Genomic DNA, 15833 nt, shown 5'->3' on the forward strand with positions numbered 1-15833 from the left:
AAGGTGTCAACATCAGAAAGCCCGCCTCTTAGAATGGATTGCAACCCATTCACATACTACACTCTATTTTGACATACTACCAACTATTCTACTGCGGAGAAAGAAAACACAAATCGAAGAAATTATGTCTAGTTCTGTGGCAAAAATATTTCAAACAGCCTAACAATTTATGACAAGTCATCATATCTGCTCATAGAATGGTACGGCTACTATTACTGTGAATTTAGCAATTCAACCATTTAAGAAAAAACGAATACAATTTACTGCTTGAAAAGTAGGAATGACTTTACTTTTCCACCATGGGAAACAATTTCAAAGAAAAAATATCAATTTATTTTTTTCAAAAGATATTCACCCCAAACCCTAAAAAAAACATTGTAGGCTAGTCTACTGTAATTGTTTAAGGTAAACGTTTGATTTTGCCATCTGCCTTGACAGTGCTGACACCCAGTGGAATAAGCTAGACAAGGTTTCATCTTGACAGTTCAGTTGTACTGTGGGCACAATGTATCTTCCTTACGCAGACGGGTTGCCTCCCACATGAACCATGTTTCTAGGTCTGGAATTTCTGAGACCAGGTCTTGGAGGCAGAATATCAGACAGAAGTAAAGAAAAATAAAGTCTGGACAGTAAAGTATGTATTCTATTCTACCGTAGATCCTTGTGACATGGTAAATCGTTGAGATATCTCATGACCTGTATAGATGTGCCAATACAGTGCACGGCATCCTGTGTGACCACCAACACCACAGGTAGAGACAGTGGGAACTGGAATATTCAATGTACAGTACTAGTCAAAAGTTTGGACACACGTACTCATTCAAGGGGTTTCCTTTATTTCTACTATTTTCTACATTGTACAATAACAGTGAATACATCAAACCTATGAAATAACACATATGGAATCATGCAGTAAGCAAAAAAAGTGTTAAACAAATCAAAATATTTTTTTGATTTTAGATTCTTCAAAGTAGCCACCCTTTGCCTTGATAACAGCTTTGCACACTCTTGGCATTCTCTCAACCAGCTTCACCTGGAATGCTTTCCCAACAGATTTGAAGGAGAGCCCACATATGCTGAGCACTTGTTGGCTGCTTTTCCTTCACTCTGCGGTCCAACTCATCCCAAACCATCTCAATTGGATTGAAGTCGGGTGATTGTGGAGGCCAGATCATCTGATGCAGCACTCCATCACCCTCCTTCTTGGTCAAATAGCCCTTACACAGCCTGGAGGTGTGCTGGGTCATTGTCCTGTAGAAAAACAAATGATAGTCCCACTAAGCACAAACCAGATGGGATGGCGTATCGCTGCAGAATGCTGTGGTAGCCATGCTGGTTAAGTGTGCCTTGAATTCTAAATAAATCACTGACAGTGTCAGAAGCAAAGCACCCCTACACCATCACACCTCTTCCTATGTGCTTCACGGTGGGAACCACACATGCAGAGATCATCCGTTCACCTACTCTGCGTCTCACAAAGACACGGTAGTTGGAACCAAAAATCTCAAATTTGGACTCATCAGACCAAAGGACAGATTTCCACCGGTCTAATGTCCATTGCTCGTGTTTCTTGGCTCAAGCAAGTCTCTTCTTATTATTGGTGTCCTTTAGTAGTGGTTTCAACCATGAAGGCCTGATTCACACAGTCTCCCCTGAACAGTTGATGTTGAGATGTGTCAGTTACTTGAACTCTGAGAAGCATTTATTTTGGTTGCAATTTCTGAGGCTGGTAACTCTAATGAACTTATCCTCTGCAGCAGAGGTAACTGTGGGTCTTCCTTTCTTGTGGCAGTCCTCATGAGAGCCAGTATCATCATAGAGCTTGATGGTTTTTGCGACTGCGCTTGAAAAAACTTTCAAAGTTCTTGACATTTTCTGCATTGACTAACCGTCATGTTTTAAAGTAATGATGAACTGTACTTTCTCTTTACTTATTTGAGCTGTTCTTACCTTTATATTTTTATTTATTTAACTAGGCAAGTCAGTTAAGAAGAAATTCTTATTTACAATGACAGCCTACCAGGGAACAGTGGGTTAACTGCCTTGTTCAGGGGCAGAACAATAGATTTTTACCTTGTCAGCTCAGGGATTTAATCCAGCAACCTTTCGGTTACTGGCCCAATGCTCTAACCACTAGGCTACCTGCCACCCTTGGACTTGGTATTTTACCAAATAGTGCTATCTTCTAAATACCACCCCTACCTTTTCACAACACAACTGAAAGCTCAACTTAAAGCTCAAACGCATTAAGGAAAGAAATTCCATAAACTAACTTTTAACAAGGCACACCTGTTAATTGAAATGCATTCCAGGTGACTTCCTCATTAAGCTGGTTGAGAGAATGCCAAGAGTGTGCAAAGCTGTCATCAAGGCAAAGGGTGGCTACTTTGAAGAATCTCAAATACAAAATATATTTTGATTTGTTTTACACTTTTCTGGTTACTACATGATTCCATATGTGTTATTTCATAGTTCTGATGTCTTCACTATTATTCTACAATGTAGAAAATAGTAGAAATAAAGAAAAACCCTTGAATGAGTAGGTGTGTCCAAACTTTTTTGGAATTATTTGTAATTATCTTTTTATTTGAATGTTATTTTCTTTTAACAGGGGTTACACAGACAACCGAACAAACTGCACCACACAGACCAAGTATAATAAAATGAATAAGGATAGAGCAAAACATTATACAAAAACGCAGTCATAAAAAAATATCCAAAACATCACAATTGTAACATAGGTAATTTATGGGAGGTTTTCTACATAGGACCCAAATGGAGACCCAATTTTCCTAAATGTATCAGACCTGGTGTAAATCAAAGGTAAGTTTCTCTAGAGGTAGGATAGCAGAAGCTTGAGAAAGCCACATTATCGCAGATGGTACTTCAGGTGTGGACCATAATAATAATATGCATTTTTTGGCTAAGTAAACAAGGGGATTGAACAGATGTTTAGAGTCAGGATCAAATACAACCTTACAATCAAAGCAGAGCAAATATACATTCGGTGAAAAAGCTAATTGTCTACCCAAGATCTTTTGGATGTGTAAATGAATAGCATTCCAATAAGATTGGATTCTGCTACAGTACCAAAAAACATGCATGAAGGTGCCAGTATCCGGTTTACATTTAAAACATAAATGTGATGCATTGGAAAACATTCTGTGAAGGCGGACAGGTTTAAAGTAGGTTCTATGAACATTTTTGAAATTTAATTATTGTATGCTTATGGAGGTGCATTTGGGGTAGACCCTTTTGCAGATAGAAGCCCATTCTTCCTCACCGAGTGCAAGTCCAATGTCTCTCTCCCAAACATGTCTCAACGCATCATAGGATGAGGCACTTTTGTTCAATAAAATAGAATATATGTCAGAGATTAAACCTCTCCAAACAGTAGATTTCGTAAATATTTTTTCAACTTCTTTAGTTTGAAAACGTAGTTTATCGGCTTTCTTCTGACCCTCTATGAAATGTCTAAGTTGTAGGTACTTAAAAAAAAACTTTGTTGGGTAAGTCAAACTCAGTTTTTATCTGTTGGAATGATTTAAGAATGTCCTGAGTAAATAAAGGCATAAGGTCAGCAATACCCTTCATCTTCCATTCCAGAAATCCAATACTTCTTATTTGGAGGGGAAAATCTGGATTAAGGGCAATCGGTGACCAGAGTAATATATGGTCTGGAATCGCAAGTACCTCCTTGCATCTTTCCAAGCTAAGAGTGCATTATGTACTGTAAATTGTCAGATAAGGCCTGGATATTTTCAAAGCTATTATAAATGGTAAGGTAGCTAATGCTCTTGGATGACATGCTATTGATTCCATTCCACCTAAAGTGAGTGCATCTGTCTAGGCACCAACTAATCATGTGCTTGATCTGTGCAGACCAGTAATATAGTTGCAGATTTGGCAAAGAGACCCCTCCTAAATCCTTAGGCTTAATTAGCTTGGTAAATTTGATTGTAGGTTTTATTTTTTGTTCCAGATGTTTTTTTTTGAAGATATATTGGCATTCATTTTCTGAAAAAAGGACTGAGATAGATGGCAGGGAATATTTTGGAATAGGTCATTTAGCCCAGGAAGGATATTCATCCTGACGACATTAATTCTGCCAAAAAGAGAGTTTGGTAGGGTAGACCAGTTACTCAGATCCTGTTTAATCTTTGTAAGCAAAGGCATATAATTTGAAGTAAACAGGTCTTTAAGATTTGGAGTAACATATATGCCCAAGTATTTTAAGCCTGTTTCAGTCAATTGGAAAGGAGATATCGTTTCTAAGTTGATTGTAGAAGGGTTATTCAAAGGTAAAGCCATGGATTTATCCATGTTAATTTTGTACCCTGACAGGTACAAAATTGTACCTGTCTCTTTCAAACATATTATTTAGAGCAGGCATGAAGATAGGGCATATCGCAGGCCAGAACTTCTTGTAGAACTCTGCAGAGAGGCCGTCTAGGCCGGGTGCCTTGCCAGAAGGCATTGCCTTAATAGTTTCCCAAACCTCTTCAGGAGTAAAGGAAGCATTTAGTCTATTTCTGTCAGCAGGGGGGTGTAGCTGGTGCATGAAGTCAGGCGCAGGAGAGCAGAATGAGTGAGCATCGTACTTTACTCAAAATAAAGGCACAAGGTAACAATACACTTGACCAACAATAAACGGTAATCAATTACACACGGGTGAAAACAGCACCTGTCGAAAACCAGCCATAATGTACCGAATGAACATAGAAACAATCACGCACAAAAACATGGGGGAAACAGAGGGTTAAATACATGAACATGTAATTGGGGAATGAAACCAGGTGTGTAGAAAACAAGATAATCTTCTTCAGATATTTTGCAATTTCGTTGTTCGATCTTGTACATTGTGAACTATAAAGAGACGTATAGAAGTTGCAAAAAATATTATTGATAAGCAATTGATCATAAGAAGTGGAGCCATCTGCCATTCTTATAGACTTAATCAATCTTTCATTCTGTTCTTTTTTAAGTTGGTGTGCAAGTAGATAGCTCGGATGGTTACCATACTCATATTTTTGCTTTGTAAAAAACAACATTTTTTTTGCCTGCTTTATATGCTCTAAATTGAGTTTGGCCTCAGCACAACTTAGTGAATTCCAGTTCTCCTGGGTTGGTGGATGTTTATGAAAAAGTTCTAAATTCTTTACTAAATGCTTCTTCCATTCTAAGCTTCTTGATCAGAGAGGCTTGGGAAATGATATGACCCCTTATGGTTGCTTTAGCAGCATCCCAGACAGTTTCGGCTGAAACAGGGGAGAGTTGATTGTCGAGTCAGTAATGTGATCATTGATCTTTTATCACAGAGCAGAATCCTTCATTTTTAAAGACGTATTAAGTATCCAATATCTCGTTTTGAGAATTGTTTTGCCGATTTCAATATCTATATACACTGGGGCATGGTCGGAAATTACTATTGAACCAATAGCACATGACTGGACAACATGCATGTAAGTAGAGGGCATAAAAAAATGGTCCAGTCTAGAATAGGAATTATGGGGTTGTCACGTCCTGACCATAGAAAGCTTTTATTTTCTATGGTAGAGTAGGTCAGGGCGTGACAGGGAGTTTTCTAGTTGTTATTTTCTATGTGGGATTCTAGTTTAGTTTTTCTATGTTTGGTGATTGGTATGATTCCCAATTAGAGGCAGCTGGTAATCGTTGTCTATAATTGGGGATCATACTTAAGTAGCTTGTTTTCCACTTGGGGGTTATGGGATATTGTTTATGAATAGTTGCATTGTAGTCACGGTTCGTCTATTCTTTATTTGTTTTGTAATTGCATTACGTTTCACTTTATAATAAATTATGTGGAACGCTACTCACGCTGCGCCTTGGTCCGATCCTTCATCTAACGAACGTGACAGGGGTCTAGAGTAGAAAGTATAGTCTCTAACTGAATGAATGAATGAATAAAATGTTATTTTCGTGTCAAATCGCCAATTGGCAACCCATCCCTTATGGGATTAATTGACACATAAACAAACATTACATTAATTCACTGTGGTAATTAAATGATAATTCTTCTTCTGGCGTTCTCTGCATTGCGCATCACATAAAGAGTGGATAAATACATAATAGTAAGTAATGTCATCCAAACAATAATTACATCCCTAGAGCAGTATAATAATATACATTCATATATACATACATTCACACTGCCATATATACACATACCTACTGCGGCAGATGGCAGGGCATCTGAGAGGAGTGGTTATTGAAGGGAGATATCTTGCAGCCCGCTGGTTCCACCCCCTCACCTCTTCCTGCCGTCTGCCATAATAGGTACAGTATGTGTATATATGCAGTGTGCATGTATGTATATATGTATGTATATTATTTTACTATTTTATGGACTTCCTGCCCCAGGCGAGCCTATGGATCATTAAGCCAGGGAACACTGGGGGATAAAAGAAGAAGCGGCCTGCACAACGGGGCAGAGAACGGAGAGGGAAGCGTGTGTTATGAAGAGTGTAAGAAGTAAGAGAAATAACTGTGTGATTACTCGTTGTGACCTGGACTGTCTGACTCACTGTGTACTGAACCGGATTGGCTGAAGACCTGAGTTTTAGGATTACCCCTGGAGAACGGAACAGACAAGGAGAATGGATTGTGGACTGTGAAATGGTTGGTGAATTCCCCCCTTTTCCCCAGTGTTCAAAACTTCCTAATAAACTCCCCATTTGCATTCTAGTTGTGCTCCTTATGCGTGTTTGGTTATTGAACTTGGTGACGTGGAAACCCCACACCCTTGAACCTGCTACACTACATACATACATACATACATACATACATACATACATACATACATACATACATACATACATACATACATACATACATACATACATACATACATACATACATACATACATACATACAGTGGGGGAAAAAAGTATTTGATCCCCTGTTGATTTTGTACGTTTGCCCACTTACAAATAAATGATCAGTCTATAATTTTAATAGTAGGTTTATTTGAACAGTGAGAGACAGAATAACAACAAAACAATCCAGAAAAACGCATGTCAAAAATGTTATAAAATGATTAGCATTTTAATGAGGGAAATAAGTATTTGACCCCTCTGCAAAACATGACTTAGTACTTGGTGGCAAAACCCTTGTTGGCAATCACAGAGGTCAGACGTTTGCTGTAGTTGGCCACCAGGTTTGCACACATCTCAGGAGGGATTTTGTACCACTCCTCTTTGCAGATCTTCTCCAAGTCATTAAGGTTTCGAGGCTGACGTTTGGCAATTCGAACCTTCAGCTCCCTCCACAGATTTTCTATGGGATTAAGGTCTGGAGACTGGCTAGGCCACTCCAGGACCTTAATGTGCTTCTTCTTGAGCCACTCCTTTGTTGCCGTGTGTTTTGGGTCATTGTCATGCTGGAATACCCATTAACGAACCATTTTCAATGCCCTGGCTGAGGGAAGGAGGTTCTCACCCAAGATTTGACGGTACATGGCCCCATCCATCGTCCCTTTGATGCAGTGAAGTTGTCCTGTCCCCTTAGCAGAAAAACACCCCCAAAGCATAATGTTTCCACCTCCATGTTTGATGGTGGAGATGGTGTTCTTGGGGTCATAGGCAGCATTCCTCCTCCTCCTCCAAACATGGCAAGTTGAGTTGATGTCAAAGAGCTCCATTTTGGTCTCATCTGACCACAACACTTTCACCAGTTGTCCTCTGAGTCATTCAGATGTTCATTGGCAAACTTCAGACGGGCATGTATATGTATTCTTGAGCAGGGGGACCTTGCGGGCGCTGCAGGATTTCAGTGTTTCACGGCGTAGTGTGTTACCAATTGTTTTCTTGGTGGCTATGGTCCCAGCTGCCTTGAGATCATTGACAAGATCCTCCCATGTAGTTCTGGGCTGATTCCTCACCATTCTCATGATCATTGCAACTCCACGAGGTGACATCTTGCATGGAGCCCCAGGCTGAGGGATATTGACAGTTTTTTTGTGTTTCTTCCATTTGCGAATAATCGCACCAAATGTTGTCACCTTCTCACCAAGCTGCTTGGCGATGGTCTTGTAGCCCATTCCAGCCTTGTGTAGGTCTACAATCTTGTCCCTGACATCCTTGGAGAGCTCTTTGGTCTTGTCCATGGTGGAGAGTTTGGAATCTGATTGATTGATTGCTTCTGTGGACAGGTGTCTTTTTTACAGGTAACAAGCTGCGGTTAGGAGCACTCCCTTTAAGAGTGTGCTCCTAATCTCAGCTCGTTACCTGTATAAAAGACACCTGGGAGCCAGAAATCTTTCTGATTGAGAGGGGGTCAAATACTTATTTCCCTCATTAAAATGCAAATCAATTTATAACATTTCTGACATGCGTTTTTCTGGATATTTTTGTTGTTATTCTGTCTCTCACTGTTCAAATAAACCTACCATTAAAATTATAGACTGATCCTTTCTTTGTCAGTGGGCAAACGTACAAAATCAGCAGGGGATCAAATACTTTTTCCCCCCACTGTACATACATACCTGACATTAGGATGTAACTCTCTCCATAGGTCTATTAAACCAGATGAATCACAATCGCATCTGAGAGCATTTGAGGCTCTATGATTCCAGACTAGAGCAGTTGATGATTTATCCAGTTTACCCAAAGTACAATTAAATTCTCCTGAAATAAACCCAAGTCCCTTGCAGTGTTGATTAAATAATAAAATCATGTCAGACATATATTTTGGGGAGTCTGTGTTTGGGCCATGTACATTTAATATAGTAAAATGTTGACCAAGTATACTACCTGTAATCTAAATAAATCCTCCTTCACGGTCTGTATCTTGGTGCTCAAATATAAATGGATTTTTTTTATTTACGAGGACAGCAGTGCCTCTTTTGTTTGAACTAAAAGAAGAAAAGTGGACCTGGCCCACCCAATCCCTCTTCAGTTTAGCATGTTCTGTTGAAGATAAATGGCAATTGAAACCCTTTCCTTTTTTTAAGAATGTTCGAATTTTCTTCCTCTTGACCACATGCCGAATGACCAAAACATTCAAGGAGACTGCTTTAAATGAACTGTTTATGTTACAGCAGTAGTAAAGAATAACTTAACCCAGTAGTGCATCACAAAAATGAAAACAATTACTAAGACGTTTGTGTAACCCTAAACTAAAAAAGAAACATATAAATAAAGTTTAGAAGAACCCCACTGCCAAGTCACCAAATTAAACGACAGATCCCAAAAACACTATCTACCCTGTTTTCTGTCACTTTACTAACAGGAAGCCCACTAAGGGTTTTTAAGAAAAAAAGAGGAAAAAAAGTTTCACTATGTCCTATGTTGAATAAAGGGGAATTAACATAGATCTATGGACATGTGGATGAAAAAGGAATAACCTCATTTTTCAAATTGTCCTAAGCATTATTGCTATAGCACTCATATGCACGTTCCCGAACAGACACACCATACAGTCACATGTAGCCTAGCCTATATAATACATTTAAAAAAATGCAAATTGCGGGCCTAAAGAAAATGAATATATCCTAGTAATAACGCCCCTTCGCCTACCTTGAGGCCCAACTAAATGAGCAAATTAACAGGAACGTCATTGTGCTTTGGTTTATTCATCCATTCATAAAAAAAAATGAAGAAGAACCTCAGTTCTAGACATGAAAAGCTTAGTTACATTACACCATAATGCTTATTAATGATTACTTTGAATACCATGGCATGGTAGACGGTTCCGTCGCGAAGTAACGTTAGTCAGCAATCTGTATGCGGTGCATTGACTGCCCAGCTAGGGTAAATTAAAGTTACTCACGTCCATGTCCATACACTGTCCATGTGTGCACCCTAATAACATAACTAGCAACCTTCACGGATCTGGGTTCTGTGCCGCTGTAGAGTGTAGAGTGGATATCGATGTCTCGGTAGAAGGTGAGCGCAGACTGGGGATCGTCAAAATGTGTGGCTGGCCCCCTGGAAAGTAATCCTCATTTTAGCCTGGTGTATCAGGCCAAATCTGACTCCTGCCTTGTGAAGGCGGGCTTTCACATCTTTGTATTCAGCTCTGCGTCTTGCCAGGTCTGCCGACTAATCTGGGAAGATATCGATCCGCTTGCCATTGTAGTTCAGTTGTCCTCTTTTGCGGGAGGTCCGAATAATTTTCTCTTTGGTCTGGAAGTAATGTAGGCCGACCAGCATTGCTCTGGGAGGGCGACCGGGCTGTGGTTTTTCCGCTAGAGTGCGATGCACCCTGTCGATGACTGGGGGCCTGTCAAACGTCTCTCCCCCGAAGACGTCTTGCAGAAAATAGGCCATGAACTCGGTAGCATTGTGCCTTTCTGTTCCTTCTGCGGTTTCCGACCACACGTATGTTCCGTCTCCGGGAACAGTTTTCCTGTTCATCTAGACTAACCTTTAGCTTAACGTTCTCTGAGGTAAACTCATTGTTTTTGGTCTCCAATTAGGTAAGCGGTTTCCATATCCTTTATTTTTTGGGTTTGTGTCGCCATAGTTGACTGGACTTCTGTCATAATTTCATCTCCTAGACTTGAGACAGAGGAGCGAAGTTTGGTCATGAAATCAGAGCGTAGTGTAGCCATTTCTGCGCGGATGGTGACTAGCATCCGCCATCTTGTTACTGGTCTTCGTTGCATCTTCTTGTTTACCGTTTCGTCTCGTTTTCCCAGTTCCAGACCTATCAAATTTGTACCACCTGAATGTTGCTAGAGTCAGTAGGTGTGCAAAGTGTGTTCTAATATTGATAGATAAAAGGTTAAAACATAAAAGCATCAAGAGGCCTCAGAACATGTCTTTATGTAGCCATGTTGAAACCCTCTCTCTGTCCAAACTTTTGAATGGTACCTTACATTTGAAGTCACTTTTATGTTGACACTAGCTGCGTTACAAAACAATTTACCTCACAATTGGGGAAATACAGTTGAAGTCGGAAGTTTACATACACCTTAGCCAAATACATTTAAACTCAGTTTTTCCCAATTCCTGACATTTAATCCTAGTAAAAATTCCCTGTTTTAGGTCAGTTAGGATCACCACTTTATTTTAAGAATGTGAAATGTCAGAATAATAGTAGAGAAAATGATTTATTGCAGCTTTTATTTCTTTCATCACATTCCCAGTGGGTCAGAAGTTTACATACACTCAATTAGTATTTGGTAGCATTGCCTTTAAATTGTTTAACTTGGGTCAAACGTTTCGGGTAGCCTTCCACAAGCTTCCCATAATAAGTTGGGTGAATTTTGGCCCATTCCTCCTGACAGAGCTGGTGTAACTGAGTCAGGTTTGTAGGCCTCCTTGCTCGCACACACTTTTTCAGTTCTGCCCACAAATGTTCTATAGGATTGAGGTCAGGGTTTGTGATGGCCACTCCAGAACCTTGACTTTGTTGTCCTTAAGCCATTTTGCCACAACTTTGGAAGTATGCTTGGGGTCATTGTCCATTTGGAAGACCCATTTGCGACCAAGCTTTAACTTCCTGACTGATGTCTTGAGATGTTGCTTCAATATATCCACATAATTCCCCCCCCCCCCCCCCCCCCCCCCCATGATGCCATCTATTTTGTGAAGTGCACCAGTCCCTCCTGCAGCAATGCACCTCCACAACATGATGCTGCCACCCCCGTGCTTCACGGTTGGGATGGTGTTCTTCGGCTTGCAAGCTTCCCCCTTTTTCCTCCAAACATAATGATGGTCATTATGGCCAAACAGTTCTATTTTTTTTTTGTTTCATCAGACCAGAGGACATTTCTCCAAAAAGTACGATCTTTGTCCCCATGTGCAGTTGCAAACCGTAGTCTGGCTTTTTTATGTTGGTTTTTGAGCAGTGGCTTCTTCCTTGCTGAGCGGCCTTTCAGGTTATGTCAATATACAACTCGTTTTACTGTGGATATAAGATACTTTTGTACCTGTTTCCTCCAGCATCTTCACAAGGTCCTTTGATGTTGTTCTAGGATTGATTTGACATTTTCGCACCAAAGTACGTTCATCTTTGGAGACAGAACGTGTTTCCTTCCTGAGCGGTATGACGGCTGTGTGGTCCCTTGGTGTTTATACTTGCATACTATTGTTTGTGGTACCTTCAGGCGTTTGAAAATTGCTCCCAAGGATGAACCAGACTTGTGGAGGTCTACAATTTTTTTTCTGAGGTCTTGGTTAATTTCTTTTGGTTTTCCCATGATGTCAAGCAAATTACTTGTGTCGTGCACAAAGTAGATGTCCAAATCGACTTGCCAAAACTATAGTTTGTTAACAAGAAATTTGTGGAGTGGTTGAAAAACGAGTTATAATGACTCCAACCTAAGTATATGTAAACTTCCGACTTCAACTGTATCTCATAACCTGTGATTTAAGGAGTCAGGTGAATTAAGAACTCCTTTCCGTGAAATGTATTTTCCAGTTTGCCTCAATGCCTTGACCTTAGGCCTACTGACACCCTGTGTCACAGAGTAGCACTGTGGAGTGGCTGTACTACACTGTTAACTACTGATCCTGTGTTAGACTAGTGATGGCCAGGGGATGTTGTACTGTGAAAATCTATAAAATCTCTCAATCCCAAATTAAAATATTTCTGCGCACAAAAACACAGACATATGCAAAAATACCAGATATAGCAGTTTGTAATCATTTAAAAAAAGATATATATATATATATATATATACAAACAAGCCTGAAGGTAGGGAATAATCCTGCTATCTTTCGTCATGAAAGGTCCAAGTTGGGACGCAGGCAGAGGAATTCAATGACACTCTTCCTGCGTAGCCTCAACTGTCTGTCCTCTTGGCACAGAAGTGACAACAGGTACAAGTCCACTGCCACCATTGAAATTCCATGCTACAGTGATAAAGTTGACCACATCTGAGGGGTCGAGGGTGGTATTAAACGTGACGTTCTTTCCCAGTACCACAAACTCAGGACCAGCTGGCAGAATGCCATCTATATTGCAGTATCCTGAGAGAGATTCGTTTTACAAGTGTGGATGGCATGGATATAGGCCTAAACTATCTGCAGTGGCAAGATAGATACAATCCACCGAATACATCAAGAAGCTTTGTTTTCTTAGCTCCGCTATTTAATGCAACAGTCATAATGTATTCAGTAATCTTACCAACAGCTGACATCAAAAGTCATAAGTGACCTCAAAATAAACTAATCCATCCAGGACGTCTGAAACCCTTCTAGTGACAGAGAAAAATGCATGCTACTTGTTGCTTTTACTGACTGAATGACTCTATTCTGCACTGCACTGTACCCTACTGCACTGTAGCTCCTTCTACTGAGACATAATGTATTGTTGAGGGCTCTCATGACTTGTATGGACCGGCCAGTGCAGTGTAAACCATCCTGTGTGACAGACCACCAATGACACAACTAGATACAGCAGGAAATTGTAACTTATAGCTATTAAATCAGGTTTATGTTCATGCACACACACACACACAGGCACAGACATATGCAACGGCACCAGATTCAGAAGTTTGTGTACTGTTTTTTATTCCAAATACCTTTTGTGAGTCTATATATTTAACATAAGACGACTACGCCCCTCTTACAGTACCCCACACTTCAACAGTAATAATAATAACAATATAATCGTAATAATATACATTTTGTCGTCATTTTCTTAATAATCCATTTAGCACTGGTATAGAAATCTGAGGGGAAATAAGAAAGAAAGAGCATTAAATATGACAAAATGCACTTTGACCCATTCTTTCCTCTGTATGCACACACACACACATACACACTTATGACCCCCGTATGAATCACACAGAACACACATTAACACAGGTTTCCTCTTACCATATGAATCACACAGAACACACATTAACACAGGTTTCCTCTTACCATTGGCCAGACAGGACTGTGCATTACGTTTCTCCTGTTCTGCTTCGTATAACTATACGCAATCATCGTTTCGTCTCATTTGTCATTCCTTGTGCTGAGTTTGGTATTCTCCTTTTCTCTTGCTATTTATATCCACTTTCTTAAATTCTGATCTGTTTGAAGGATTCACAACGTACCGTGTCGTTTAACTGTGCTCTGTAGCTCCGCTGCTCTGTCATTTGATGGGGCTACGATACACTAACTCTGTGTTTGAAACTCTGTGGCAAAACTGGCTTGTTGATCAGTGGAAGGCAAAGCCACACTCTGCTACTCTGACAAGCAAACACAGACTGTAATATTGAGTCCTGTGATCTGGGTGTACTGTCAGTATATGTTTTAGAGAAGGCCACTTTAGACTATTGACCTTTGAACTTTGTTCCCGGGCTTGTGATTGGTGGGAAAGAGACCTCATTTATGCACGAATGGTTATGATCTCCACATTGGCTTTCTTAAGGATCTTTAATGACAGACCAAAAACACGAGTCAATAACTAAACAGTGACCAAGAAACCAATGATGACAATAAAAAGATATTCTAAATAAAGCAAGATAGAAAATAAATTAGGCGAGTTAGACTCTGAGAGAAAGCAAATCGAAAACACAGATCCCAAAGTTCAAGCTCTTCCAGCTGCTCTGGGGAAAAAAATATGCATCTTCTTGTGAGAACCAACTTCTTGAAGCGCTAGAGTTTCTGTGTGTTTGAAGTCTTATGGTCCCCTGAACCTCTCCGGCGCTTGTTGGATAGGTCAAGTCCTCCCATCAGATCCAAGTGAAAGAGAGAGAGAAGGTCAAAAGCCAAAGCAGGCAGCTTGAACACACTTATGCCTACTGTTGAACGGTCACCACATGGTCTCTCACTGCACCGTAGGCAGCTAACGGTCATATGTGGTCAAAAGTAATTTCCCACTCCATAGACAGCCTGTTCCATTGCTTAGCAGGACTCCTGGTTTAGGAGGACAGCCTTGACTAGGTTGGTGTCTCCGCAAATTCTGCCCTGGAGAATAACCCCTTCGCCGCCCCCTCAAACGGGTCAGAGTGGTTTGATCCTGCCGTGTCAATGCGCTACAAGCTCACAGCCCCTTCCGCTCCTCGTTCCTACGCGTTTCTCTGTTGAACCCTGACCTTTGACTTTTAACCCTCGACTCTTGTCACATGTCCGATCCCTCCGTCCCTCCTCAGTCTTGTTTCCCCAGCAGCAGGTCTGTGGTGGGCGCCTTCGCCGGGGGTAAGGGCCGCGGAGGGGGCGTGGGCTTAGGTTTGGGTCGCTTGGGGCTCGCTGTGCCGCAGCCGCCCCCCTCGCTGTCGGTGTTGGTGGAGGAGGGTGGCGGGGGTGGAGTGAGGCGGGGCAGGGACATGGAAGAGTGTGGGCCGAGGTGGGGCGGGATGCGTGAGCAGGACGATGCTGACCTCAGGCTCTGGATGCGCCGACACTCCTGGCAGATCCGCACGTGGGCACAGCTCCGGGAGGGTGGCGCTGTGGCAGCCTCGGCCGGGGGAGGGGGAGTTGTGGTGTTGGCACCCAGCGGGTCCTCCAGGAGGCGCTGTGGCCCCGGGCCCATGTCTGAGGGCCCCCCCCCTACGGCCCCGCATCCACCCCCTGCTGCTCCCCCTCCGCCAGTCAGGTGGCCCGAGCTGCTGTACAGCTTGCCGTTACTGAGGCGCATCTCGCGGACTAGGCGGATGGGTCTCGGGACACCCAGCTGGAGGCGGGTGGGGTGGCGCAGGACGCCGCCAGTGCTGGCCAAGGGACGCCGCCGCCGAGAGCGTGAGCTCTTCTTACAGGAGATGGCGTTGCGGAACTCAGTCAGCATCTCCTGACACACTGACACCTAGGTGAGAGAGAAGAGGAAGATAGAGGCAGAGAGCGACAGAGAGAGGGAGAGGAGGGATAGGGAGATAAAGAGAGAAGGGGATGATCGTGTGAATGTGGGAGAGAAAGACAGAGGAAAATCTTCCGAGG

At 41.7% G+C, this 15833-nt stretch overlaps 1 protein-coding gene across 1 annotated transcript in view; it reads right to left on the minus strand.

Moving 5' to 3' along the window:
• Positions 1 to 13470: 13470 nt before the first annotated feature.
• Positions 13471 to 15833, minus strand: part of LOC106588418 (glutamate receptor ionotropic, kainate 5) — a 34510-nt gene continuing 32147 nt past the window's right edge. The window contains exon 19 of the mRNA XM_014177375.3: positions 13471 to 15702. Coding sequence (XP_014032850.1) covers positions 15049 to 15702 — 654 coding nt within the window. The 3' untranslated portion in view covers positions 13471 to 15048. The remainder of the gene's footprint in view (positions 15703 to 15833) is intronic.

The sequence above is a fragment of the Salmo salar genome, chromosome 27 (genome assembly GCF_965601325.2).
Source record: "Salmo salar chromosome 27, fSalSal1, whole genome shotgun sequence".
Lineage (NCBI taxonomy): Eukaryota > Metazoa > Chordata > Actinopteri > Salmoniformes > Salmonidae > Salmo > Salmo salar.